We start from the raw sequence: 27,741 nt of genomic DNA, 5'->3' as shown, positions 1-27,741 counted from the left end.
GAACGTACTGGGGATGGAAAGCCAGAACAAAGATTCTGTGCTCCTGAGACATTATCCATGAGAGCCAGGAGAGCGGGCTCTCTTAGGCATGTGATACAACCAGAACAGGAGCCACGCTGATGGCTGTCCTGGGGTGTCTGAGAACAAAGAATTGGAAGGCACATCTTGGTTCAAGGCCAGCTTCTCGGTTTCCACACATACTTTCTTTTTCTGGTTATCTGCACAACAGCCCACAGTTCTGTGGGTTGATTGGGCACAGCTGAGTGGTTTTCATGACCTCATGTGGTTGCTGTCAGTGGCCCAGTGGCTCCTGGATGGAGCCACCTGAAGGTTGAACCAGGCCAACATCCAAGATGGAGCACCCATGCAGACAGCAACTGGTGCTGGTGGTTAGCTGGGAGCCCAGTGTGAGCTGTAGATGGGAGAGTCCACAGGTGGCCTTCCACCTGGCCTAGGCTTCCTATGATATTGGCACATGAGTTCTGAGGGGGAGCATCTGAAGGGCAGGTGTTTCAGGAACCATAGGTGGAGGGCTTCTCATGACCTGGCATTTGAAGTCACAGGTTACCACTTGTGTCACTTTCTGTAAGTGCAGAGAGTCACTAGGACCAGCCCAAACCCAAGGAGGGGAATTGGGTTCCACCTCTTCTGTGGGGTACAGTCAGGCCTCATGGGGAAGAGCATGTGAGCTGGGAGAAATTGTGGCCACCTTTGGAAATACAATCTGCCACATTCCCTCACATCTCTGAGTCTCAAAGTTCTCTACCCAGAAAAAAAAAAAATCAGTGTCATCACATCACATCAACCTTCCAGGACTGCTGGGAAAAGCAGAAGGACCTAGTGGAATTCCCTAGGGCAAGCTTCTCAGTTTGCACTGGTCAAGCATGCCCTGGGGCACAGGGAGTGTGCACGGGGATATTCGTTATCACATGGTTTAAAAAGCAAAATGTTGAAACATGTAAATGTTTCTTAAGTGAAAGGGTCCCCGCCTCTGTACACAATTGTACAATCTGTGGCTTAGGGTCTTGTGATGCTCAAAGGAATCATTCAGAAGTGCTTGAAATGACAGTTCTTCTCTGAGGGTGACTTTTCAGCCCAGGGGGCATTTGACAATAACTGGAGACAATATTATTGTCACAACTGGAGGGGAGGTTGCTCCTGGCACGTGGAGACCAGGGATGCTGCTCAACATGCTAGCACGCCCAAAACAGCCCTTTGTAACAAAGAAGTATCCATCCCCAGTTGTTGACAGTGCTGAGACTAGCATAGGGGAAGAGCTGCTTGGGTTGGTTAATATGAAAATTGTTTTCTATCAGAGCGCTTATTGGCAGCTCTGAGAAAACAATGGTGACCCAGACAACATGGGGTAATTTCAAGAACAAAGAAAAGAGAACGTTCACTGAATGTGTTATTCCTTCTGACCCAGGAAAGACGGAAAGTGAGAATGTAGGGTTGTGTAAAAATGTTCTGTTTTGAGTTAAAAATAACAGAGCTTCTTGGGAACTTAAATTTAGGGTTTTATTAATGGAAGAAAAATAGGGTCTAATATAAATGATTCCAAAAATGTGAAAATATCCCTGTTCAAGAAGAGGTTCATTGTGGTGACATGGAAGGGACCTCAGATGCTCCTTCCAAATAGGGCTCTTGGAACCAAATAGGACCCTAACAGGACCTTCCTGGAGTCAGACTCCACCACATCCCTGGCCTCTTTGTAGAAAAGCTTTAGTCTCCTAGTCTTTCCCCAATCTCCAAAGAGCAAATTTAATCAGAGAAGTGAGAAAAATGTAGAAACTAAGGAAAGAAGTCAAGCAAGACAGAATAATAATGGTTTATCCATAAAGCAAAGTCAATGACCTTTTGTTCCTTCTCAAGGGCTACAGATAATATCTTGAGCCATTTCCTTGAGCCATATCCTTACAAAACTCCCCACCAGGTGGAAAAAGTTGACTGTATGCTAACCACCAGCACATAGGCCCCAGACCTGTTAGAGCCATAAAATTGATGAATGAAATTCCTGAAACACCACCCTGTTGTCTAACCACCCAACCGATGTTCACCCTTGTAACCTTCACCCCTCATGTTGTTTTAAAAACCTTTTCCTACAAGCTATCAAGATGATCAAACCAGTCCATCCTAAAGGAAATCAACCCTGAATATTCATTGGAAGGACTGATGCTGAAGCTGAAGCTCCAATACTTTGGCCACCTGATGTGAAGAACCAACTCATTGGAAAAGACCCTGATGCTGGGAAAGATTGAAGGTGGGAGAAGAAGGGGATGACAGAGGATGAGATGGTTGGATGGCAACACCAACTCGAAGGACATGAATTTGAGTAAACTCCAGGAGATAGTGCAAGACAGGAAAGCCTGGCATGCTGCAGTCCATGGGGTTGCAAAGAGTTGGACTCTACTTATTGAATAAACAATAACAACACCAGGCACCTCCATCCACCTGAGCGTCAGCCTCAGGACCTGCATGTACTCCCTGCCTTGGCTCCTCCTCCGGTGTGTTCATGTAGAACTTCTCTCTTGGCAGAAAAGGGTCTCTTATGCATTTATAGACACTGCTGAGGTAGACAAAGTTGTCTCCCAGTAAATTAACCAGTGTCACAAGCTTGGGACATTCTCTTCCCATTAATTAGCCCAGTGTTACATGTCCCTCAGAGAAGGAAATGACAGCCCACTCCGGTATTCTTGCCTGGAGAATCCCATAGACAGAGGAGCCTGGTGGGCTACAGTCCAGGGGGTCACAAAGAGTCGGACGCGACTGAGTGACTGTCACTTCACTACATGTCCCTCAAGCCCATGGGACACCGCACCTCAGTCTCTTCTCTGAAACATGGGATAATAGCATTTACCTAATAGATTTATCATGAGGATTAAATGGAATGATGCTTAACCCAGTGCCTGGCATACAGAAAGCATTCAATAAATATCAGTCACTGCTTTTCTTGTTACTGCTATTATTAATGGTACCACTTTTGTCCAAGATAAACACTAATCTCAGGAAGGTAATGCCTAACTTGAGAATTGGATACAAATACTCCTGCAGACTGTGTCTTTTTGCCAAATTTAAAGGGAAGGGGGATGGAATTTTAATATTCTTAGCTCTCGCTCTTAAAAAAAAGAAAAGGAAAACATCAGAACATACGTTTCACCACAAATGTTGGTGATATTTAAATAAGATTTAAATTTGTACAGCATTTAAACAGCAAAGAAGCAAATGGCATTAAATTCACGAAAGTGCCAGATTGTACACACCCAGAGTCAGAAATATTAACCATTTTCCCGTCAAGGAGCAGTGCAGCTGGCTGGAAATGTATTATGAGAGGGATTGAAGAGTTTTAATGGATCCTTCCTTCAAACCTTCAGCATTGTAAAGTGGTAGTTAATGAATTATTGAACATGTACAGTCATATTTAAACAAGAGGGAATGAATAGGTCTTGTCAGCTCACCTAGACTGTCCTGTTTCTCTGGTTCAGCTCCTCGGGGAGGAGGAATTGATGCTAGAATTCAGTGGCCAAGGAGATGGAGGGAAAGATGGATGTCGAGCTAGAAGGACCAGTTCTGCCCCATCAGCCTCTGTGAGAACACAGTTCAGCTCATCTGTCCTGAGCAGCCACCAAGGAAATGGTCAGGGACCAGGTCTGCCCTTGGGAAACCAGACTGGTGTCTTCCCAACTGACAGTCACCAAGTCTTAGATCAGATTCCCTGTAGCTGAGGCGCTGTGTGTATGAGACCCACTGATGAAAGCCCCCCTCCCCGAGAAATAAGGGGGTGAGGGGTGAGGGGGAAGAACAGGGCAAGAGAAGAGATGGGCCAGGATGGTATATTAGATTCCTGTGGCCACTGTCACAAATGACCACAGGCTTGGGAGTCTTAAAACCACACCTTGGGACTTGCCTGGTGGTCCAGTGGTTAAGACTCCGCCTTCCAGTGCAGGGGGCATGGGTTCGATCATTGGAGGGACTGATGCTGAAGCTGAAACCCCAATACTTTGGCCACCTGATGTGAAGAACTGACTCACTGGAAAAGACCCTGATGCTGGGAAAGATTGAGGGCAGGAGGAGAAGGGGATGACGGAGGATGAGATGGTTGGATGGCATCACTAACTCGATGAACATGAGTTTGAGCAAGCTCTGGGAGATGGTGATGGACAGGGAGGCCTGGTGTGCTGCAGTCCATAGGGTTGCAAAGAATCAGACATGACTGAGTGACTGAACTGAACTGAACTGAAGGGAACTAAGGTCTCAAATGCCTCATAGTGCAGCCAATAAATAGGTAAACAAATAAATAAATAAAACTCTTTGGGGAAAAAAAAAGGACTCTGAAAAAACACAGCCTTCTCTCACAGTCTTGGAGGCCAGAAGACTGAAGTCATGCTCCCTCTGGGAGCCCCAGGGGAGAAGCTGCTCCAACTGCTTGTGGCAGCGCAGACAGCTTTCGTTGGCTTGTGGCCACATCACTGCTCCTCTCCACATGGGCTGATATTCTGTCCATGTGCAACCTCCTCTGCCTCTCCCAGATAAGGACTCTGGGATTGCATTCAGGGCCCATAATCCAGGATGCTCTCATCCCCAAATCCTGGACTTAATTACATCCTTTTTCCATAAAAGGTGACATTTACAGTTTCTATCAGGAGCTGACATCTTTGGAAACCATTATTCAGCCTTCCACGGATAGGGTTCAGGAGACCCTGCTCCCCGATAGCAGCCCTGGAGTTTGAAATGTACTAGAGACGTTGTCCTGAGGTGTGTTTGTACAGTCAGTGGTTGGCCACAGGCTGCCCAGGGGATAAGCAGGAGTGGGAAGACCCCACCCCCACCAGGCATCCCCTACCAGCCAGAGTAATTCTCCAAAGTTCTCTCTCCCCCAGTTCCTTCCTCCCCCTTCCTTTCCCCCCTCCCTCCCCTACTGTGTCATCAAAGAAGAACCAGGTGTGCTTAGCAAACACTTTAGTGATGCCTCCAAGCCCAGGGCAAGGACAGGGGCCAGATATGGAAAGCCAGAAGGGCCGTTTGCTTTTTTACCGATTCTTTATTCATAAACTTGATGCAAGTTTACAAAATTTACTGTACGTTACCACATAAACCTGCCATGAAAAATAAAGTCCAAGAAGAACCAAACACCAAAGCATGCCAAATGTGCACCTGTCAATGCTAGCCATCAGAATATTAAAGAATTCAATACTGTATTCAGGATCTAGCCTCAGGTTGAAGGAACTTGAACACTTTAAAGAATTCTGCCTTGTCACTTGCTATCTGAGCCACTGGCAGTCGTAAGTTTAGACAAATGTAACCAACTGAACAAGAAGGCCAGAAAATCTTCTACTGTCCTCAACCAAAATAGAAAAAAAAAAAAGAAAGAAATTAAACATGATAATGCAGAGGTGCCAAGCCTTTCAGATGTGGTTTACAAAGTTAAAAACTGAGGTTTTTTTTCCTAGTTACTATCTTTTTTATTTTTTAATTGGAGGAAAATTGCTTTACAATGTTGTGTGGGTTTCTGCTGTACAACAATGCAGATCAGCCGTAAGTATACACATATCACCTCCCTCTTGAGCCCCCCTCCCCCCCACACACACCCCTCTATGTCATCACAGAGCACCAGACTGGGCTCCCTGTGTTATACAGCAGCTTCTCACCAGTTATCTGCTTTACACACGATAGTGCATATATTTCGATGCTACTTTCTCTGTTCATCCCACTCTTACTTCCTGTCCTGTGTCCACAAGTCCATTCTCTATATCTCTGTCTCCATTCCTTCCCTGCACAGGTTCATCCATATCATTTTTCTAAATTCCATATAAATGTATTAATATACTATATCTGTTGTTCTCTTTCTGACTTACTTCACTCTATATAACAGGCTCTAGGCTCATCCACCTCTCTATAACTGACTCAAATTTGTTCTTTTTTATGGCTGAGTGGTATTCCATTGTATATATGCACCACATCTTCTTTATCCATTCATCTGCTGATGGACACCTAGGCTGCCTCCATGTCCTGGCTGTTGTAAACAGTGCTGCAATGCACACCCAGGTGTGTGTTAATCGCTCAGTCACGTCCAACTCTTTGTGACCCCATAGACCCCATAGCCTGCCAGGCTCCTCTGTCCATGGAGTTTCCCAGGCAAGAATACTGGAGTGGGTTGCCATTCCCTTCTCCAGGGGATCTTCCCAAGCTAGGGATCGAACCTGGGTCTCCTGAATTGCAGGAAGGTTTTTTTTTTTTTATTATCTGAGCCACCAGGGAAGCTGGCACACTGGGGTACATGTCATCTAAAAACTCAGTGGTAAAGCATAAGAAACACTTTTGAACTTTGTAACTTGGTTGTGCAGGGGGAGGGGGGAAGGTGCTTCTGGATTTCTTTTTAAAAGTACTTAATAACTAGAGTTTACTCTTAAATCAAACTTACAAACCTCTTGTCAAACACGGGTACTGTCCTTATTAGTTGATGTAAACACACACACACACACTGTCTCTATCTCAGGGCTCAGCCCAGCTTACCTAGCACTGTTCCAAATCCTGAGCATCAGTTGCCTCCACTCATCTCTACTAAGAGTGACCTTCTATGTGTCAAACCCTGCTCTCCGTCTGCGTACCTTTCTTGTCCTTTGTATCAAAGTCTAACTCCCACTTTTCCTCATTGCTTTGGGGGGAAACACTGAGTTTAAAAAAAAAAAAAGAACAAAACACATAGACTTCATTTTTTCGCTCTCAGCTTTGGCTAACACACCAAGCATCTCTCATCCAGAGGAGGATATAGGGCTTTTTGCCCACAATGAGCTTCACGTACCTTTTCTTAGAACCCCTGATTTGACAAAAGGGCCCATAAAATTAAAGTCATGAACCAGCTTCTTTTTCTTTTTTGTGTTTTTTTTAATGCCCGTTTACATTTTTATTTATTTATTTTTGGCTGCGCTAGGTCTTTGTTGCTGCACGGGCTTTTCTCTAGTTGTGGCACAAAGGCTCAGCAGTTGCGGTGCCCGGACTTTGGAGCACAGGCTCAGTAGTGGTGGGACACAGGCTTAATTGCTCCAATGCATGTGGAATCTTCCTGGATCAGGGATCGAACCTGCATCTCCTGCATTGGCCGGCAGATCCTTAACCACTGGCACACGAGGGAAGTCCCAGCTTCTTTTTCTGAAAGCAAGTCTTCTCAGTATTTTCTTGCTCCCTCTGTCTCTCAGTCTCTGTCTCTCCACTTCTCGGCTTACCTCTGGCAATTCAGCCTCATTCAGAATTGAAAGGCTTAAAAATGAAAAGCTAGGATTCCCAGATGGTCCACAGTTAAGAATCCACCTTCCATTGCAAGGCACACAGGTTTGATCCCTGATCTGTGAAGATTCCACCTGCTTCAGGGCAACTAAGCCCGAGCACCCATAACAAAAATCCAGTGCAGCCAAAATAAAATTTAAAAAGAAAATATTTCCACTTACAAAAGCATCAAAAAGAATAAAATATTTAAAGAAAGAAAATGCCTAAGATTCAAGACTCAGCAGCCCTGAAGATGAAATGTCAGTGATCAAGACAAATTACAATAAAACTACCTGGGCTGGTTCCATTCCACTTTCCAATCAGATTTCAGTACTCCCCCCATTGGCAGACATTTAGGAGGACCAGCAGCTCCACTCAGAAATGGACCGGGGCCCACGTTTCCCTCCAAGTCACTGACCATCCCCTGGATAACGAGCCCCACCGTGAGCTCCCTGGCCCCCTTGTTGCCTCACCGGGAAGATCAAGGAGCCATCATCAGCAATCCTTTCTAAGATGTTTCTAAGATGTTTGAACAACCTAGTCATTTCTGCATTGCTTCTTCACGCCCCTCTAAGTGCTGGAGGGAGGTTTGCATCCTTTTTAAAAAAAAAAAAAAACAGATCACAACAGAGCATCCAGGCAAAAGTGATGCCTATACCGAAGCAGGAGGCAGCTGGGAGGTGACTTGGGTTGAATCTGGTCTTTTCCACTTTCCAGCCGTGAGTCCTTTGTGTGTGTGTGTGTGTGTGTGTGTGTGTGTGTGTGTGTGTGTGTGTGTGTGTGTGTGTGTGTGTGTGTGTGTGTGTGTGTGTGTGTGTGTGTGTGTGTGTGTGTGTGTGTGTGTGTGTGCGTGCGCGCTCAGTCATGTCTGACTCTTTGTGATCCCATGGACCGTGGCCCACCACGCTCCTCTGTCCATGGGATTTCCCAGGCAAGAATACTGGAGTGGATTGACATTTCCTACTCTAGGGGATCTTCTCAACCCAGGGATCGAACCTGCGTCTCTTGCATCTCCTGCATTAGCAGACGAATTCTTTGTAACTAATGCCACCTGGGAAGTGTCCATAGGAAATGGTACTTAATTCTTGGACCTGTGAAATGACAGTAATGGCCCTGCCTTCTGGGTTCTTGTGACTGACTAGTGACTGGGACCATACATGGGAGGTGGTCACCTGCTGGGCTGGGCACGTATTAGGTGCTCAGTAAACCAAGGGCTTCACTCTGGTTCATATCCTGCTCCAAACTCAACCAGCCAAGCCCCGAGCAGGGAAGACACCCTCATGGCCTCTGATTCTGTCCTCCTCTCCCTCTCAGTGTCCATCTCTTGTGGCTTCTGGGACAAATGACCACAAATCTGGTGACTTAAAACCATACATGTGAGACTTCCCTGGTGGTCCAGGGGTTAAGACTTCACCTTTCAATGTAGGGTATGCAGGTTCGATCCCTGGTCAGGGAGCTGGGATGCCATATGCCTGGTGGCCATAGGGGTAAAAGCAGAAGCAATAGTGCAACAAATTCAGTAAAGATTTTTTAAATGATCCACATCAAAAAATCTTGGGGAAAAAAAACCACATATAGGAACTTCCCTGGTTAAGATTAAGAACTTCAGTGGTTAAGATTCCACACTTCCACTGCAGGGGGCGTGGGTTCAATCCCTCATTGGGGTACTGAGCTCCTGCAAGTAAAAAAACCAAAACAATTTCCTGAAAACCACACACATGTATTCTCCCAAACGTTCTGAGAGAAGAAACCTTTCATCAGCTTCACAAGGTGTCAGCTGCACTCCGTCCCACCCCAACCCGGAGACTCTAGAGGAGAGAACACTTCCCTGACTCCCCAAGCTCCTAGAGATGCTTTCTTTGGGCTCCTTGGCCCTTTCTTCCATCCACAAAGCTGGCTGCATAGCATCTACACAGCTTTCCTCTACCCGAGGTTCCCAAATCTCCCTCTGCTTCTTTCCTGTAAGGACACTCGGATTACATTTAGGGACCACCTGGATAATCTCGGACTACCTGCTCATCTCAAGACCCTTAACTTCATCACACCCGCGAAGTCATTTATGTCAAATAAACTAATGTACCAGTCCCAGAAGTTAGGATTTTGTATCTTTGAGAGCCATCATTTGTCCTACTGCATGACTCCAAAGCTTCGCCCCAAGTCTTGTTTAGGATGAGCATGGGCTCCCCTACAGAGCTGGGACCCAAAGATGAGGGGACAAGGTGCTGTGAACTTGGCTCTTCTCTCAAATGGTGGCAGAGAGAAGCCGTCCCATGCCCGAGCACAAGATGAGAATGTGGATTCCAAAACCAGACCCCAGGGCTGATTCATGGCCGCTCCTGCCCAGCAGGGGACTGTAGTCAAACTCCTCTATGCTCAGTTTCCTCATCTGGAATATGGGACTAACACCCGTCTCGGGGTTGTTCTGAGGATGAAATGAGCTAACATGTGCCTGGATGTGTTAACATGCAGTTTGTTCCTCCTTCAGACAAACTACGAAGTCATCACTGGGCAAAGAGATGGGATGGGATGGGATGGGATGGGATGGGATGGGGTGGGATGGGATGGGTGGTATGTAACACACAAGTAACTCTGCAGGTACGGCTCCATCACCTAAGGGCAGTCTCCCACAGGAAGTGCAGCATAAATTACCAGCAGAACATCTGCAGCCAGTGGGGATAGTGACCTCAACTAGTCAAAGAGCTTGAGGGAGAGGTGGGGGGGAGGGCATGGTATCTGTCATTGTACCTCTGCTGTATCAGAAAGGAAAAACCAGTATCCAGGGAATTCCATGGCAGCCCAGTAGTTGGGACTCTGCACTTTCTCTGCCAAGGGCATGGATTCGATCCCTGGTCTGGAACTAAGATCCCACAAGCTATGTGGTGTGGCCAAAAAAAAGCAGTGTCCACTTACTTCTCATGATCGTGACCCCAGAAGAGCTATGACACTTCAGTTTTCTCCTCCGCTTTCTCTTGCTGTTCCTATGTTGTTGTTGTTGAGTCGCTAAGTCGTGTCTGACTTTCTTTGACCCCATGGACTGCAGCACACCAGGCTTCCCTGTCCTTCACTATCTCCCTGAGTTTGCTCAAATTCATGTCCATTAAGTCAGTGATGCCATCCAACCATCTCATCCTCTGTTGCCCACTTCTCTTGCCCTCAACCTTTCCCAACATCAGGGTCCTTTCCAGTCAGTCGGCTCTTCACATCAGGTGGCCAAAGTACTGGAGCTTCAGCTTCAGCATCAGTCCTTCCAATGAACATTCAGGGGTTGATTTCCCTGAGGATTGACTGGTTTGATCTTGTTGCCATCCAAGGGACTCTCAAGAGTCTTCTCCACCACCACTTTGGGGTGTGATAAAAATTCACTCATGGGTCCCCCACCACTCTCTCTCTTCTTCTAGGTTTCTGACAGATGTGACTACGTCTTTGTCAATGGGAAGGAAATGAAGGGCAAGGTGGGCGTGGTGGTGAACTTCACCTTCCAGCACCTGAACACTCCTCTGGAAATGACGGTATGGGTGCCCCGGTTGCCCCTGCAGATCGAGATCTCGGACACTGAGCTCAACCAGATCAAGGGCTGGAGAGTCCCCATCGTCTCCAACAAGAGGTGGGTGTGCTGGTCAGGCTCCAAGGCAGAAATGCAGGTCAAGTATGCTTAGGCTAAAGGTGGAAATTTACAGGATAGCTAACTTCAGGCATGTCTCATTCCAAGGGTTCAGGGGTAGCCTAAGGGTGTGTGTCTCTAGCCCCTTCTCAGCTCCAGTTTGCTTATATCAGCTTCATTCCCTATCAAATTTTGCTCCTGAGGTTCCAGACTTCTAGTCTACCTTCTTTGCGACTCTGCAAAAAGTGCATCCTCTCTTCCCCAATAATTCCTACTAGAGACTTAGAGTTAAGTGTTATTCTTACTTGGGTTGTGTGCCCATGCCTGATCTAATCACATGTAGACGAGGAGGAGGAGAAGAGGGGGGAGATAGAATACACTGATTGGCCAGCTAGGCTGCAGCCACGTTCCTCTGGCTGGAGCCAGAGGAGCTAAAGAAAGAAGGTCAACCCTGCCTAAACCAAGGGATCAATACCAGGAGATGGGAGAATTGATCTGGGAGGACCCAAGCCACAGAGGTTCACGAGAGACCTGTCTGAACAGATGCTGCCTGACCTGGGCAGTCTCTTTGTGCCCCCAGCCCAGAAACTCTGAGATTGCTTTCCCTTGGGGAGATGAAGTCCAAAGCTTGTCTTCTGTGTGCCTGGTGTATCACTCTGATGGTGTCTGATGGAATGACAAGTCTGCAGTGTCCACGTGAGGCAAATAAGTGGGCATCAGATAAAAAGAGAATTTTGTTCAGAGAACTTTGTCATCTCAGAGAGACCCATGCTTAAAGAATCATTTACAAGTGACTTGTAGACAGGCAAAAGTCAGCATGTGCAGAATTAGACAAGGAAATATTCCTGGAGTCTGGGTACTCAACAGAGAGGAGAGAATTGGTACTGATGTGAGGGATAGCTTTTACATTCTTGCCCTTGGAAGTCTACCCCTTTGAGTTCTTGTGGCCCCTGGGAGAGGGTCTGGCTTCAGGAATGGAGGTTTGGGTTCCATGTGCAATTGGAAGATGGTTTCAGCCATGATCTTTTTTTAACCACAGGGGTTTCTAATGTTGAGTTGGGAGAATGGAATTCAGCATAGTCACTGATGCTCCTGAGGGCAGGCAGTTGCAGGGAGAGACTCACCACAGAATTGGGGACTTCCCTAGTAATCCAGTGATTAAGATGCCACGTTTCCAATTCAGGGGGTGCAGATTCAATCCCCCATTGGGGAACTAAGATCCCACATGCCGTTTGGCTGAAAAAAAAAGAAAAAGAAAGAACTGGCCGAGTCTCATTATGGACAGTCCAGATGCTGACACAACTTTTCAGCTCAGATATAGCTACAGAACTATTTCAAGGAATCAACAGCTGACCTGATGGAAATCGTGATAGTGCTGGGAAGGGCTGAGAGTGGATAAGGCATCAGATGTTGAGGGAAAAACTAACATCTGCTTCCTGGCCACCATCCTTGCTCTTTCAACATTTATCATCACCAAACACCTTGAGTGAAACACTCACTTTCCTTGTGTACTGGTTTACAAGGCTGCACTGGTCATCCAGAGCCTTATTGTATTGACTACCATGATATGATATAATGGCTTATCCCAAAACCAAGTGGCTTAAAGGAAAACCCTGTCATCTCACAGTTCTTCTGCATCAGGAACCGAGGCAAGGCTTGGGTCTCCCTCAGGCTGCCATCCAGTTGTCAGCCAGAGCTGTGGTCTCATCCTGAGGCTCAGTGGGGATGGACCTGCAGCTAAGATCACGTGGTTGCTGGCTGGTCTCAGCTCCTCACAGGCTACTGAGCTGAGGGCCACAGTTCCTCACTGGATGTTGGCCAGAGGCTGCTCAGTTTATAGCTGTGGGATGTCCTCATAGAGCTGCCCACAGCATGGCAGCTGGCTTCTTCAGGGCAAGCAAGAGAGATGAACCAAGGAAAGAGAGCCAAATAAGAAAGTATCTTAAAATCTGATCTTGAAAGTGACATCCTATAACTTTTGCTGTTATCTTACTTTGGGCGAAATTTATTAGGTCCAGCCCACACTCAAAGAGAAGGGGATTTCACAAAATGAATACTAGGAGGTGAGGGGGGGTTTTAGGGACACTTTAGACCTCTGCTGGCCACACCAGTCCATTCTGACTGGTCAGTACTCAGGCCATGTTGTTGCTGTTTAGTTGCCAAGTCGCGTCCAACTCTTAGTGACCCACAGACTGTAGCCATGTGAGGCTCCTCTGTCCATGGGATTTCCCAGGCAAGAATACTGGAGTGTGTTGCCATTTCCTTCTCCAGGGGATCTTTCCCACCCAGGGATCTAATCTGTGTCTCCTACATTGGCAGGTGGGTTCTTTACAGCTGAGCCACTAGGGAGGCGTGTACTCAGGCCCTAAGCATGTGGGTGGGTGCTCAGTCGCATCTCTTTGTGACCCCATGGACTGTAGCCCACGAGCCTCCTCTGTCCATGGGATTCTCCAGGCAAGAACACTGGAAAAGGTTGCCATGCCGTCCTCCAGGGGATCTTACCGACCCAGAGACCAAACCCGAGTCTCCTTGCACCTCCTGTATTGCAGGCGAATTCTTTACCACTAAGCCACTGGGGGAGCCCATCCTCAGGCCACAGCAGTGGTCAAATATTCTGAGCACCACCCCTGCACGTCTGTTGAAGCCCACCCCAGGCTATGAGCTCCGTGACGGCAGGACTTAGGCCCACTCACCACTGCAGCCCCTGCCACATTTCACACCCAGCCCCCCGGCCAGTGACCCAACAAATCAGCATCTGTTAAAGCGAACCGCCCCTTTGACAGGCCAGCTCAGGACAGCGAGGAGGAGGATGAAGACGAGAAGAGGAACAGGGGCTGCACCCTCCAATACCAGCATGCCATGGTGCGGGTCTTGACTCAGTTTGTGGCGGAAGCGGCTGAGCCCGGGGGACAACTGGCCCACCTGCTGGGCTCCGATTGGCAGGTGGACATCACGGAGCTGGTAAATGACTTCATGCAGGTGGAGGAGCCCCGCATCGCCAAGCTTCAAGGGGGACAAGTCCTCATTGGCCAGGAACTGGGGATGACCACCATTCAGGTAAGACATCTCAGAGGAGAGCTCTGTTATTTGTCTCTTAGACTAATATCCAGTCTTTAAATTAAAGGACAGTTGACTTACAATATTGTGTTAGTTTCAGGTGTGCAACCAAGTGATTCAGTTATACATACATATGTATCTATTCTTTCTTTTCCCTTGTAGATTATTATAAGATATTGAATACAGTTCCCTGTGCTGCACAGAGGTCCTTGTTGTTTATCAATTTTATATATAGTAGTGTGTAGTAGTATGTATATATGTATTGTCATATTTTAGATTCTACATATGACTATCATGTTATTTGTCTTTCTCTATCTGGCTTACTTCACTTAGTTTGATAATGTCTAGATTGTCCGTGTTGCTGCAAATGGCACTATTTCATTCTTTTTTATGACTAAGTAGTATTCCATTGCATATATGTACCACATCTCCTTTATCCAGTCATTTGTCAATGGACAGGTTGTTTTCCTGCCCTGGCTACTGCAAATAGTGCAGCAATGAACATAGAGGTATATTTATTTTTTCAAATTAGAGTTTTCTCTAGATGTTTGCCCAGGACTGCTATCCCTGGATCAGGTGGTAACTCTGTTTGACAATGCCCATTTTCAGAATGAGTAGGTTGAAAGGAACTGTCATGTAAATAAAATAAATGATATAATAATGTGACAAGTCTTTAAATTCTTCACAGATTCCTTTCATTTGAGCAACACTGGCCTGACTTCTTGGGTTGAATCATGTCTGAAACTTCAAGACATTACTTGTCTGTAAGACATGGTGGACATTACCATCTTGGGACAAAAGCTCCAGAAATAGAGTCACTTAATTACTTCTGGGCATATATCTGGAAAAGACAAAAACTCTAATTCGAAAAGATACGTGCACCCCAGTGTTCATGACAGCACTATTTACAATAGTCAAGATATGGAAGCAACCTAAGTGTTCATCAACAGATGAATGAATAAAAGAGATGTGGTGTGTGTATATATATATAAAATGGAATATTACTCGGACAGTAAAAAGAACAAAATCATGCCACAGTTGCAACAACATAGATGGACCTAGAGATTAGCATGCTAAATGGAGTAAGCCAGTCAGAGAAAGACAAATATCATATGATATTAAGTTCATTTGTACCATCTAAAAAGATAGTACAAATGAACTTACTTACAAAACAGAAACAGCCTCACAGACATAGAAAACAAACTTATGGTTATTAAAGGGGAAAGGGAGATGGAGGAACAAATTAGAAATCTGAGATTAAAATATGCACACTACATATATAAAATAGACAGTCAACAAGGACCTACTGTACAGCCATGGACCTCTACTCAATACTCTGCAAGAACCTATGTGGGAAAAGAATCTGAAAAAGAATAGACATATGTGTGTGCGTAACTGAATCACTTTGTTGTACACCTGAAACTAACACAACATTGTAAATCAACTCTACCCCAATATAAAATTAAATTTTTAAATTTTTAAATTAAAAAAAAATTTTTGAAAACTCTCGAGATGAACTAACCTCATTAGAATTCAGGGCGTGGCCAGCAGCTTCTCACTCTGTCAATCTGCCTCACTGACCCTTGTCACCTGAAAGCTTTGCATCCTGCCGTGATGCTCAGCTGCATTCACCAGGTCACAATTTCCCACACATTCCAGAAATGTGCTGAAGGAAGGAACAAAGTTATTGTGACTCCACCGGTCTTGTAAGCACCTCCTGCTGGGAATGGATGGGGTAGAGCAGTGTGCAGAATGGGAGTTTTGAAGCAAACACTTTTACAAGACATGGTTCTAGGAGGGCCACTAGGGTTTAGTCATTTTCCTCCTGTCTGAAACCAAATATTATTCCTCAATGGCTGCCCCATTTGTAGGAGAGGCAATCATCCTCTTAAGCAACAAGTGAGGTTTCTAAAATATTTGTGCATAGCAAAGACTTACAAGTGAAACTATATTGGATTGTGGAAAATGTAAATCACTCTGGGAAATGGGCTTGAATTTAAAAGAGATCATTTTTGAACCCGTTATTAACAAATGACTTAATTAACTATGGGACTTCTCATTAAAATAGATTTATTGCAGCTGTCAGTTGGGGCATTTATTATAAAATATTCAGACAGCCTATTGAAACAAAATGTTTTTATTTATATGATCAAGAAAATGTAATTTTGCTGTTAACCCTATACTTTTTTGAGAATGTTTTATAACTTTCCTTTTAGATATTCTTAGGAAACCACTTGCAAATGACATAATTTAATAAAGTACTTTTACCAGTGGAAAAAAAAAAGTGAAAATTAAAGAGATCATTTTATCAAGGAGGAAAACAGATTTCTTTGAACTGGGACCCAGGAGTCACATGTTCTAATGCTCTCTAAAAGCTGAGAAGGAGCAGTCAGTGAGAAAAGCAGGATGGGTGTCAGATGAAAGACAATGACTGATTTGGAACCAAAATGTAAGGAGCACAATAGGGAGTGGTGAGGAGTGTGATGAAGAGGCTGCTATTCCTCTCCAAAAGCTGCCAAAGAGGAAATGGGAGCCCAGCATGGAGAGATATTGCCAGTTTTTCAGAAAAGCTAGAAAGCTATGGTTAATATGAAATCCTCTATTTTTTAAGGATAGCCATTCATCCCATTTTAAAGTACTACATCAAACAAAACATACCTGCCCCATAGACAAGCACTTGCAATCTTCACAGCCAACTTTTACGCAAAAGATCTAAATTCCTGCAGTTGACCCACTCATCTGTCTGCCTCTCTCCCTCCCCCACATGGAGCATCCTTTACACCAAAGCGGGGCTTTCTGAAACCACAGAGAGCTATGTCATTTCTGCCTTTCAGATCCTGTCGCCTCTGTCAGACGCTATCTTGGCTGAGAAAACGGTCACCGTGCTGGACGAGAAGGTGACGATCACGGACCTCGGGGTCCAGCTGGTGACGGGACTGTCGCTTTCCCTGCAGCTCAGCCCAGGGAGCAACAGAGCCATCTTCGCCACTGCGGTGGCTCAAGAGCTTCTGCAAAGGCCCAAACAGGTGTGGGAGTGGGGGTGGCACGCTGTGGGGCGGGGTCTCCTACCCAGGAGGTCACATGGCTGGGGGGGGGGGGCGGTCACACACCGGGGGGGATCCTACGTGTCTTGGAGCCACATGTGGGGTTGGGTCACACACTGGTGGGTTTATTCATTGAGTGGGGTCCTGCCCTGAGCAGGTCACACACACATCAAGTGAGGTCGCACACCAGCTGAGATCATGTAGCAGGTGAGGTTGCCAGTCTGGTGGAGTCACCGGTTTGCGGGGGGTCCCACAAAAGAGTGGGATTGCACACTAGGTGTTCCTCAGTCTTTTTTTTATTTTATTTTATTGGACTATGGTTAATTCGCGATGTTGTGTTAGTTTCAGGTGTATAGAAGAGTCAATCAGCTACACATATGCATATATCTATTCTTTTCTTTAGATTCCTTCCCCATATAGGTCACTACAGAGTGCTGAGTCAGGCTCCTTGTGCTATCCAATAGGTCCTTGTTAGTCTTGAAAAGGGTCTGTGAACGAGTGACTGCTTAGCCTCAGGCTTCCTACCCCCCTAAATGGAGATGCTGAACAACAAGGTTGCCATGAGTGATGGATTCTAGGCATCAGGAGCCAGAGGAGCTCAGGGCAGGCTCCACATCCCATTGGACATTGCGTGTGCTGTTTTCCCACCATCAAAATAATCCTGGCTCTTCCCCTTGCTGACCTCCCCGAGTGGTGGGGTGAAGGTGAGGGCAGAAACAGACCCTAAGGAGGTATCCAAACGTCTGTGAGGTCCCTGCCCCTCTCTGGGGTCACAGGTCTGGGGGGTCAGAAGGAGATTGGAGGAGTTGCTTCCACATTTATTGTTTAGCTCCCAGGAGAAGTAACAAACTGGTGGTTACGTTGTACCTGGTATTCTTTCTCTTTGTTGGAAAACAGCATGCGCTAATAGAATGTGTGTGTGTGTTTGTACTGTGTGTGTGTGTCCCGAGTGTTGTGTACATGCTGTGTGTATCATGCAGTGCATGTTTGTGTGTCCATACCACGGTTGCCAAACAAACAGGGCACTTGAAAATGTTATCTGATCTCCTCCCTCATCAGAGGTGGAGAAACATTATTTCTTAGAGAGAACCTGGGTTGTGACTCTGGGGGGCCTTGTTTACCAAACACCCAAGGACAGTGGTCTCAGGCTGCTGATTCTCTGCGCCCCATGAGACAGACTGTCCTCCAGAGGGGATGCTGGGAGGCCTCCAGTCCTTGTAGGGGGTTTTCAGGCAATTTCCCTTGTCGATCAAGAGCCCTTTTCCCGGCAGCTCTATGCTCAGCAGGTGCATTACGATGGGCCCCCTTGTGCACCTGCTGAGGCTGTGACTAAGCCAGACATTCCCCTGGAAGCACAGAGTCTTGCAGTTTCCCCAGCCGGTATCCATCACTGAATGCTCCTCCATCAGGTGTTAGCTAATCCCTTGCCCTTTCACTGTGGTTTCTGTGTGCAAGGCTTTGGACTACAAAGCACTTGAAAGTGGGTGATCTCAGAAATGGATACGAATTCTTGCCAAAGGCAAACCTCCCTCTTCTCAGGGCATGATGCCAGCCAGGATGCAAGTTCCAGGTAGCAAAGGAGAAATAACCCTAGGCTTCTTCCTGTCTTCCTGGGGTGATTCAATCAGGTGATGGCCAATGAGAAGTTAAGGAAGTGATAAGACACAGTTAGAATAAGGCCACAGAGCTGATCCATTCCCCACATGCAAAGCAAACCATGTGACCCTGAGGTTTGCTCTGTGCTTGGTTTGGATGGAGCTTGGCCTCTGCCTACAACTTGGCTCTGACATTTCAGTTTCAAGAAATCCAGTATGCATTTGAATTACCTGCCGTGATTTTATGGCCAATCGGAAGACCCTAGTAGAAGACTTCCCGAGTGATCCAGTGGCTGAGATTTTGTGCTCCCAATGCAGGGGGCCAGGGTTTGACCTCTGGTCAGGGAACTAGATCCCACATGCTACAACTAAGAAGTTCACATGCCCCAACTAAGACCTGGCATAGCTTAAAAAAAAAAATAGACCCTGTAAATCAGGGTTATGCCCAGTGGCTTTTGCACAGTCTCTTGGTGGAGTTTCCCACCTAGCAGCCAGTCCAAGCCAATGTCTAACAACTGAGCCAAAGTTACCGACTGAGCCAAGAAGGAGCAGAAGCCACCAGTCTCATGTGAGAAGCTTCCTTCTCACTTCCAAAGACCAGATACCACCAGGAAAACTTACTCTGTTGTGGTTGGGGGTGCCTTGGTTTCAAGAAAGAGAAATCCACTCAAGCAAGTTGAAATAACACTGGATTTATTACAAGGTTAGCAAGGCTTTTGTGAAAGTGTTAGTTGCTCAGTTGTGTCTTATTCTTTGCAACTCCATGGACTGTATAACCTGCAAGGCTCCTCTGTCCATGGAATTCTCCAGGCAAGGACACTTGGCTTACTCCAGGAGTAGGCAGCCATTCCCTTCTCCAGGGGATCCTCCCGACCCAGGGATCGAACCCAGGTCTCTCTCCTTGCAGACATATCCCCCACGGTCTGAGCCACCAGGGAAGCCCAGCTCTAAGAACTTGGTGAAACGGGTTCAACAGTCTCTCTCACATGCATTATCTCATTAGATAAATGCTGAGCCCAGACATGTGCTTGTACTTGATCTGTTGTAGTTGCTCCAAAGTGAGGCTTCATTCCCCAGTTTCATACGAGCTCCCACTCATCTGCCCACAACTAAGTCCTTCAGTGCTGTCTTTCTTATTTCAAACTGGAGGGGGAGATGCCAGCAGGCTCAGAGCTGCTGAGATGAATGGCTCTGACAGCAGCCATTCTCCGGGTTAGGTCAGCTATGGCCAGGTGGGCAGGGGCATAAGCCTCTTGGGGCTGAGATGAGATTATCTCATCTCTTATGATCCCCCTGGTCAAACTAGTCCCGAGGAAATCAGATCTAAAGCAACAAAGTAAAAAGAAAAGAAATTGAGATATACACAAACCTTGGCCCTGGCTACTGTTTGGTCTCCCAATTTCCCCCAATGGGTGGGTTGGAGGATGGATGGGGGACAAAGATTCTCCCAATATTAGAGCTTCCTAACCTTAATCTTCACCCCAACCCCTCTCTCTGCCTGGACGGCATTACCCCTCACCTCCAAGCCAGGACTGTGTCCACAAGCCAATACAAGCCTATCCTTAGATGCATATATGGCAGGACCCAACACAACTAAAGCCTAAAGCTGGCAGCACCTCTGAGGCGCCCTTGTCTAGATCAGGGGCATTCATCTGTGTTGTGAGTAATGTTCAGAGACTGGCTATTAAAGCAACTTAAAAGTAATGTAATAAATATGTTTCATTTAAACGTGTAACACTTGTGAATGACCCACTAGCCAGTAAATCTCCTTTGACATGCAATCTATTATTGTGCAGAAGTAGATCTTGCAGAGAAGGAAAAAAAAAACAACATCTTTCAACACCTCAGGAAAGAAAGCACATCTTATTAGGAGGTGTTTACTCCTGGTCCTGTTTCGTGGTTGTCATTTTACTCTTGTGGTTTTTCTTTAGGTTCTCTTGTCTTTACAAGAACTCATTCTATTTTATACCCTTTGTACTTCTTACTTCTATACTGTGTAACAGGTTTCCATTTGTTCTGGTAGCATTCTCTTTGCTACAGATTGCCTTTGTGTGCAATGAGCTTTGAGACCCATTTTTTTAAACTTATTTTTTAATTGGAGTATAATTGCTTTACAATGTTAATGCCATGTTAGTTTCTGCTGTAGAACTACATGAATCAGCTATAAGTGCACATATATCCCCTCCCTCTGGGCCCTCCCCCGACCCCATCCCACCCCTCTAGGTCATCACAGAGCTCCGAGCTGAGCCCCCTGTTCTATCCAGCACCTCCCCACTAGCTGTCTCTCTCACACGTGGTAGTGTGTATATGTCAATGCTACTCTTCCAGTTTGTTCCACCCTCCCCTTGCCCCCTCTGTGTCCATCTTTGATGAACTTACTTATTCTTTTTAACAGGAAGCAGCCATCAGTTGCTGGGTCCAATTCAGTGATGGCTCCGTCACCCCCTTGGATATTTATGATGCAAAAGACTTCTCCCTTATGGCCACATCCCTGGATGAGAAGGTGGTCTCCATCCACCAAGACCCCAAATTCAAGTGGCCTATAATTGCCGCTGAAGCTGAAGGACAGGGGGCCCTGGTCAAGGTCGAAATGGTCATTTGCGAAGCGTGCCAGAAATCCAAGCGGAAGAGCGTGCTGGCGGTGGGGACAGCCAACATCAAAGTGAAGTTTGGCCAAAACGACGCCACCCCCAACACCGGTGACAGCAGACACAGGGGGGCAGGAGGTCCCCTGGATAATAACATCAGTGACAGAAGACCCAAAAAGCCCTTGCAGGAATGGGGGAGTCAGGAGGGCGAGTACTACGGCAGTTCCTCCGTGGGCCTCATGGAAGGCAGGGGCTCCACGACGGAGAGGTCCACCTTCCAGAAGAACAGGGGCCAGGAAAGCCTTCTGGATGATGGCGGCCATTTGCAGACCATCTCCATCGACCTCACCAGCTTCCCAGCCCAGGTGGACCTGCCCAGAAGCCACGGGGAAACGGAGGAGAACGACCCCCAGTCCTCCAAAGGGCTGAGCGACCTGGAGATCGGAATGTATGCCCTGCTGGGGGTCTTCTGCCTGGCCATTTTGGTCTTCCTCATCAACTGCGTGACCTTTGCATTAAAGTACAGGCACAAACAGGTCCCCTTCGAAGAACAGGAAGGGATGACTCACTCCCACGACTGGGTCGGCCTGAGCCACCGGACCGAACTGTTGGAGAACCAGCTCCACTTTTCCTCCTCCCAAGAGGAGCAGATCACCGCCATCGACAGGGGCATGGATTTCGAAGAGAGCAAGTATCTGCTCCGCACAGACTCCCAAAAAGGCATCAACGGACAGCTGTTCAGATCTTCAGGCCCCACCCTCGCGGACGGGAAAGATCAGAAAAGCGAGCCCCCAACGTCCCCTACCTCAAAAAGGAAAAGAGTCAAATTCACCACTTTCGCCACCCTCTCTCCGGAGGATGGATGCCCCGCCGTGAACTCCCTACCGGCCAGCGGCGAGGATACCGTGAACTGGGTTGGCCAGGATCTGGACCCTGGGGGAGGCCAAGAGTCACGCGGCTACAGGGAAGGATTACGTGAAGATGTGTAAGCTGGGCATTCGCAGACATTGGTTCTCACTCACCTTTCGGCCTTTTAACTTGGGGATTCGGGGCAACGGGGACCCTCAGTGGGGGAAATGAAAAGACGGGGAGACTTCCCTGGCGGTCCAGTGGTTAGGATTCAACGCTTCCACTGTAGGGGGCGTGGGTTTGATCCTGGTGAGGGAACTACGGTCCCCCATGCCTCCAGGCGTGGCAAAAAAAAAAAGGACACGATCAGGCTGACACTATCCACAGAGCCCCAGAAAACGACCCTGGCTCCCCCAGCGAGGCCCCGAGTTGGAATCGATGTCCACTTTCCAGGGTCTGATGTCTCAGTCGATGAAAAGAGGTTTATCACGCATGGCGAGATTTTTTTTCAACTTGGAAGAAAAATGAGTTCTGAGTCACTGATCTTCCGACAGCCTGCAGGAAAGAACTGTCTCTCTCTTGCCATCTCTCTTTCTTTAATCGAAGCAATTTGGGTATTGCCAAAGCTACACGGCTGCAATTTTCAGTGCTGCGGACCACAGGAGAAAAAGGAGACTCAGGTGGGGCGGGATGGATGGGAGGAAGTGCGTCATGGAAACTCACCTGGCTGTGAGCCTGAGCAGAAGCAGAGTCTAGCGCCGCCTAGAGTCAGCTCTTGGGAAGCATGATTTCCAGTTATCTCCCAAAGGCTGGGTCAGGGTAAACCCCGGGTTATTGACAAACCAAGGCAATCGTTGACAATGGTTGAAAGGGAACAAGAGGGCAAACAGGTCACCAATACCTTTGTAACTAGATGTCAAGATCAAACACCCAGGAAACAAACCCTCTGAGCCATTCGGAGCATCCCTTTATTGGTAAACTAGGGATCCTGGGCATAGAGTTTCAATCAGGTTCAAAGAACCAGGCTTTTTTAAAAGCAAATTCACTCTGTTCACATTTGTACCCTTCCTTGCATCGCCACCTTTCCAAAAATCATTGATCACTCGTGGGCAGTGGGGAGCTGTGTCACTGTTTGCTGAGTCTCTTCCACTGTGGCCTCTGTGTCAATCACCCAGTGACAGGCTACACTGAAGTCCCATGGGGCCAACTTCACACGTGTCTTGCTTTGAAAAGGCTAGTCTTTGGGGGTCAGCAGTACTCACAAGGAATTCGACACCCAAGGATGCTCATTCTCCTGACTTTTATGGAAAGAAGGGAGGGATGGTCTGTGATGGGTCTTTCGACAGTCCCATCTGGTCTGCTGCCCAAGGCTGCTGAGATAAATCTGGGCATGCCCATAGCGGGGTACAGGGTAAGGAGAGTTGGGACTCAGTGTGTGTGATGAGAAGGGTTGGGCAGGAAATCTGGTCCCACTCACATGTGAGGGGGAATATGAGGCTGTTTCTGCTTCACCTTGGAGGGATGGAGGGACCCATGGCACCTGCCTATGGGGTAGAGAGCTGGGTTATTCGAGCATTGGGTTCTAAGGTCAATTTCTCTTTCTCTGTGTGTCTGTCTCTGTGTCTCTCTGGACCTATCTCTCTGCTTCCTTTCTCTCTGTGTCTCTGTCTCTGTCTCTCTCTCTCCCTCTGTGCGTATAATTGAATTCTCCTGAGATCAAGTGTGTAATTCCACCAGTTCATCCTCTCAACCTCAGCACTCTCTCTCAAACTAAGGTGCTGTCCATTTGCCCTAGGACTGAGAGTCCAGGAGCCATCAGCCACCTGCTCCTGTCCCCAGGTTGACTTACGTTGTCTGGCTGGGTGACTAAATGGTCACCCCTTTTCAATGATAATCCTTTGCTTTCAGTAACCCACTCCTGTTCCTTTCAGCCTTTCCCTCGTTTTCATACCGCTGTCGATGCCCTCTCTCCAATCCGTCTGCGTGCAGAATGTATTGTAGATTATAAGAATGTAATATATATTTATAAACTTACCAACTGTAAATATAAAGTTTGCCTTCTGCGGCTTATGGCTGTCCTTTGTCTTTCTACGCACTCACACCACCCCCTCCCCCGCCCCAGTGGCTGGCATCCTCAGCAAATGACCCTCCAAAGCTGCGGCTTTGGGTAAATGAAAATGCAGATGGAAAGATCCCAGCGACAATCCAATTACACGCTTACATCGTGTAATGCCGCTCTCTGCATTGAGGCGATGTTGACACATGATGACAAAGTATGTTGTGTACTAAGGATCTCTCCTTCAGGACCTGAAAGGATTTGGAAATCAATCACACATGCAATTCTCTGCTAAAAGCCTGTTGACTGATGGCGGTAAGTGAGAACCACAGCAGGCAAGCGTGTATCCTAGCCTCCCTTTGGGCTGGAGTGAGGGAACAAACGGGCTCTGTCCTCTCTTTGGATCGTTCATGTACATTCAGAGGTCAATTTCCTAAATCATGTATGTGCACCCACAGTGACTGTGTGCTGGGTTTTTTGGGGTTTTTTTTTTTTTAAGGTTGATTTTTTAGGGAATTTCCTGGCAGCCCAGTGGTTAGGAATCTGCCTTCCAGTGCAGGGGACATGGGGTCGGTAACTGCTTGGGGAACTAAGATCCCACATGCCGCAGGGCCACTAAGCGTGCATGCCACAACTACTGAACTCTTGCACCTCAATTAGAGAGAAATGTGCCTGCCAGAGCGAAGATCCCATGTGCTGCAACTAAGACCTAATGTAACCAAATAAATAATTTTTTAAGGTTGATTTTCAGATTCCTCTGATAATCAGTTGCAGTCTCAAGATGATTCCACAGAAAAAGAAGTTGCATGAAATCTGTGTCTTCATGCAAGCAATATCAAGTGATGTATCATTGTCTTATTCAACTGGTATTTATTGAGCACCTACTATATGCTAGTTGTTGTTCAGTTGCTCAGTCATGTCCAGCTCTTTCTGATCCCATGGACTGCAGCACACTGGGCTTCCCTATCCTTCACCATCTCCCAGAGCTTTCTCAAACTCGTGTCCACTGAGTCAGTGATGCCATCCAACCATCTTATCCTCTGTCACCCCCTTTCTCCTCCTGCCCTCAATCTTTCCCAGCATCAGGGTCTTTTCCAATGAGTCGGCTCTTCACATCAGGTGGCCAAAGTTTTGGAGCTTCAACTTCAGCATCAGTCCTTCCAATGAATAGTCAGGTGGTTTTCCTTTAGGACTGACTGGTTTGATCTCCTTGCAGGCCAAGGATGAGTGGTAAATAGACCCATGCCTACTCTCAAAGACCTCTAGTGTGAGGTGGAGGAGATTAATAGCAAACAATGTAATTTTCATACATTGTATGAAGGATAATAAAATAGGTTATGGTATAGAAAAAGACTGGGTCAATGCTTAAGACTTTGGCCATTGCACCTAAAAAAAAATCTGAATTTCTGTCTTCTCTTGAAAATTCAGACTCTGGCGAGATGGGTCTTAGAATCCACCTTGGCCCTAATTGGACATCCTGAATTTACTGCTGTCGCCTCCAGGCAGGACGCCCCCACACCCCTGCAGGTCCCTCCACACCTAGATTGTCTCCCTGACCCAGAGGGCAAATTTCATTTGCCATCTATTTCACCATTTTTCTTCTAATAAGGAAGTATTTCTCCCCAGCTGTGTCTCTACCCAGAAGTGCTGAAAACAAAAATAAATGGAGGGAGCTGTGTGTTCTCTAGACAAAATTAGAAGAAGTATATTGTTATGTTAAAGAGAGTACCCTCGGTGTCTCCTAGGAAAATAGAGATTGTTGTCTAAAGGGATCCCCAGTCTCAGAGGTCTAATGCCCGATGATCTAAAATGGAGCTGACATAATAATAACAGAAAAGTGCACAGTAAATGTTAATGTGCTTGACTCATCCCAAAACCATCCCCACCCCTTCCATGGAAAAACTGTCTTTCTCGAAACAGGCCCCTAGTGTCAAAAAGGCTGGGAACCGCTGGTTTTAAAAACACAGCTCACACAGTTCATAATGTGATCTGTGTGCCCAGAGTCGGAGAAAGAAATGATGTGAACATCTTAACGAACTGATTTTTCAACAAGGTGTCTTAGGGGTGCGAATAAAATAAGGGATGCCGCGCAGTTTCTTCTGGCCTGACCTGCTTGCTCATTGGCACCCCTCGTGGGCCCCGCATCTCGCCACGTGGTGAGTTCCAACCCAGCAGACTTAGACGCCAGGCCCGCAAAAACCAGGATCATCAGCGCCCCCTGGTGGACGCCAAGGCTTCCTGCAGCGTTTAGTGCCCAGAGTTGAGCAACCCATTTCCTTAACAGAGTTTCACACACTCGGCGACCTGAACAACAGACATGTGCTCACAGTCTTGAGGCCGGAAGTCCGAGATCAGGTGTCCACAGGGTCGGTTCCTTCTGAGGCTCTACGGGGCTCTGATCCAGCCCCTCTCTGCCTCCTGGTGGTGGCTCTTGTCCTGCAGAGACTTCACCCGGTCTCTCCCTCCATGCTCACATGGCATTTTCCACATGATGTGCGTGTGTGCGTGTCCAGATTTCCTCATTTTATTTTTTATTTGTATTTTATTTCCCTCTTATAGGGAAGAGGACTGAAGGTCTGCATTCAGAGCTGCTCTGCAGGTTCTTTGGTCATCAGGTTTTTTTTTGTTTTGGCCACGAGGCATGTGGGATCTTAGTTCCCTGAAAGTGAAAGTGTTACTGGCTCAGTCCTGTCCTACTCTTCGCCACACTATGGGCTGTAGTCCGCCAGGTTTCTCTGTCCATGGGATTCTCCAGGCAAGAATACTGGAGTGGGTTGCAAGCCCTCCTCCTGGGGATCTTCCAAACCCAGAGATCAAACCTGTGTCTCCTGCATCACAAGCAAATTCTTGGCCATCTGAGCCACCAGGGAAACCCCTTTAGTTCCCTAACCAGGAATCAAATTTGCTCTTGCTGCACTGGACGTGCAGAGTTTTAACCACTAGACTGCCAGAGAGGTCCCCAAATTTCCCCTTTATAAATGAATACCAGGCAAGTTGGAGTTGAGCCCGCCCTGCTTCAGGAAGACTCGTCTTAACTAACTACATCCACAAAGACCCTATTTCCAAACAAGGTCACGTCTAGTTACTGGGCAGTTAGGACTTCAATCCATTAATGTGAGGGGCACAGATAAAGTCATAACCCTGGCCTCTGGCCAGAGGTCTAAGGCAGCTAAACTCGTGAGCAGACTGAGAGCAATTGACTGCTCCATGGGCCAACCAGGGCACTGGGCTTCCAGGAAACTGTCTCATTTTGAAAAGCCTCACCTCGTCCTCTATTTCACACCCACTTTACAAATGAGGCTGTGCAAGGACACCCTGGGAGAGCAAGGGAACCGGTTATCTGTTTCCCTCTGGGAGAACTGTGAATTAATTACCCCATGTGTTGCTTCCCCAGACACAGTCATTAGCAGTCATTAGCTCCTCACTGGGGACCACTCCCCCTCTTTGCTGTGGCTGCAGCCATGGAGATTCTGGTAGAAATGTGGTTCCGTGAAGCAAGGATATTCTGACAGGGTGGACCAGGTCCTCAAACCCAGCCGTCATTGATGACCTGAGGGGTGATGGACAGGGGGTTCGGAGCATGCTGTGGCCAGAGGTCCAGATGCAAGTTGGACCCCTGCCTGGCCCCCAAAGGCCTTCCTCTTAAGTTCTCTATGGTACACTTTGCCTACATCTGGCCCCAGTTGATGTG

The 27,741-nt window shown here is 47.1% G+C and overlaps 1 protein-coding gene across 1 annotated transcript in view; it reads left to right on the top strand.

Annotated features, from left to right (window-relative positions):
• Nucleotides 1–24,061, top strand: part of TMEM132D (transmembrane protein 132D) — an 835,380-nt gene extending 811,319 nt beyond the window's left edge. Inside the window, exons 6-9 of the mRNA XM_043902103.1 lie at nucleotides 10,659–10,864; nucleotides 13,645–13,918; nucleotides 16,753–16,944; nucleotides 20,953–24,061. Coding sequence (XP_043758038.1) covers nucleotides 10,659–10,864; nucleotides 13,645–13,918; nucleotides 16,753–16,944; nucleotides 20,953–22,134 — 1,854 coding nt within the window. The 3' untranslated portion in view covers nucleotides 22,135–24,061. The remainder of the gene's footprint in view (nucleotides 1–10,658; nucleotides 10,865–13,644; nucleotides 13,919–16,752; nucleotides 16,945–20,952) is intronic.
• The last annotated feature ends 3,680 nt before the right edge of the window (nucleotides 24,062–27,741 follow it).

The sequence above is a fragment of the Cervus elaphus genome, chromosome 5 (genome assembly GCF_910594005.1).
Source record: "Cervus elaphus chromosome 5, mCerEla1.1, whole genome shotgun sequence".
Lineage (NCBI taxonomy): Eukaryota > Metazoa > Chordata > Mammalia > Artiodactyla > Cervidae > Cervus > Cervus elaphus.
This window is presented reverse-complemented; position numbering and strand designations above follow the sequence as displayed.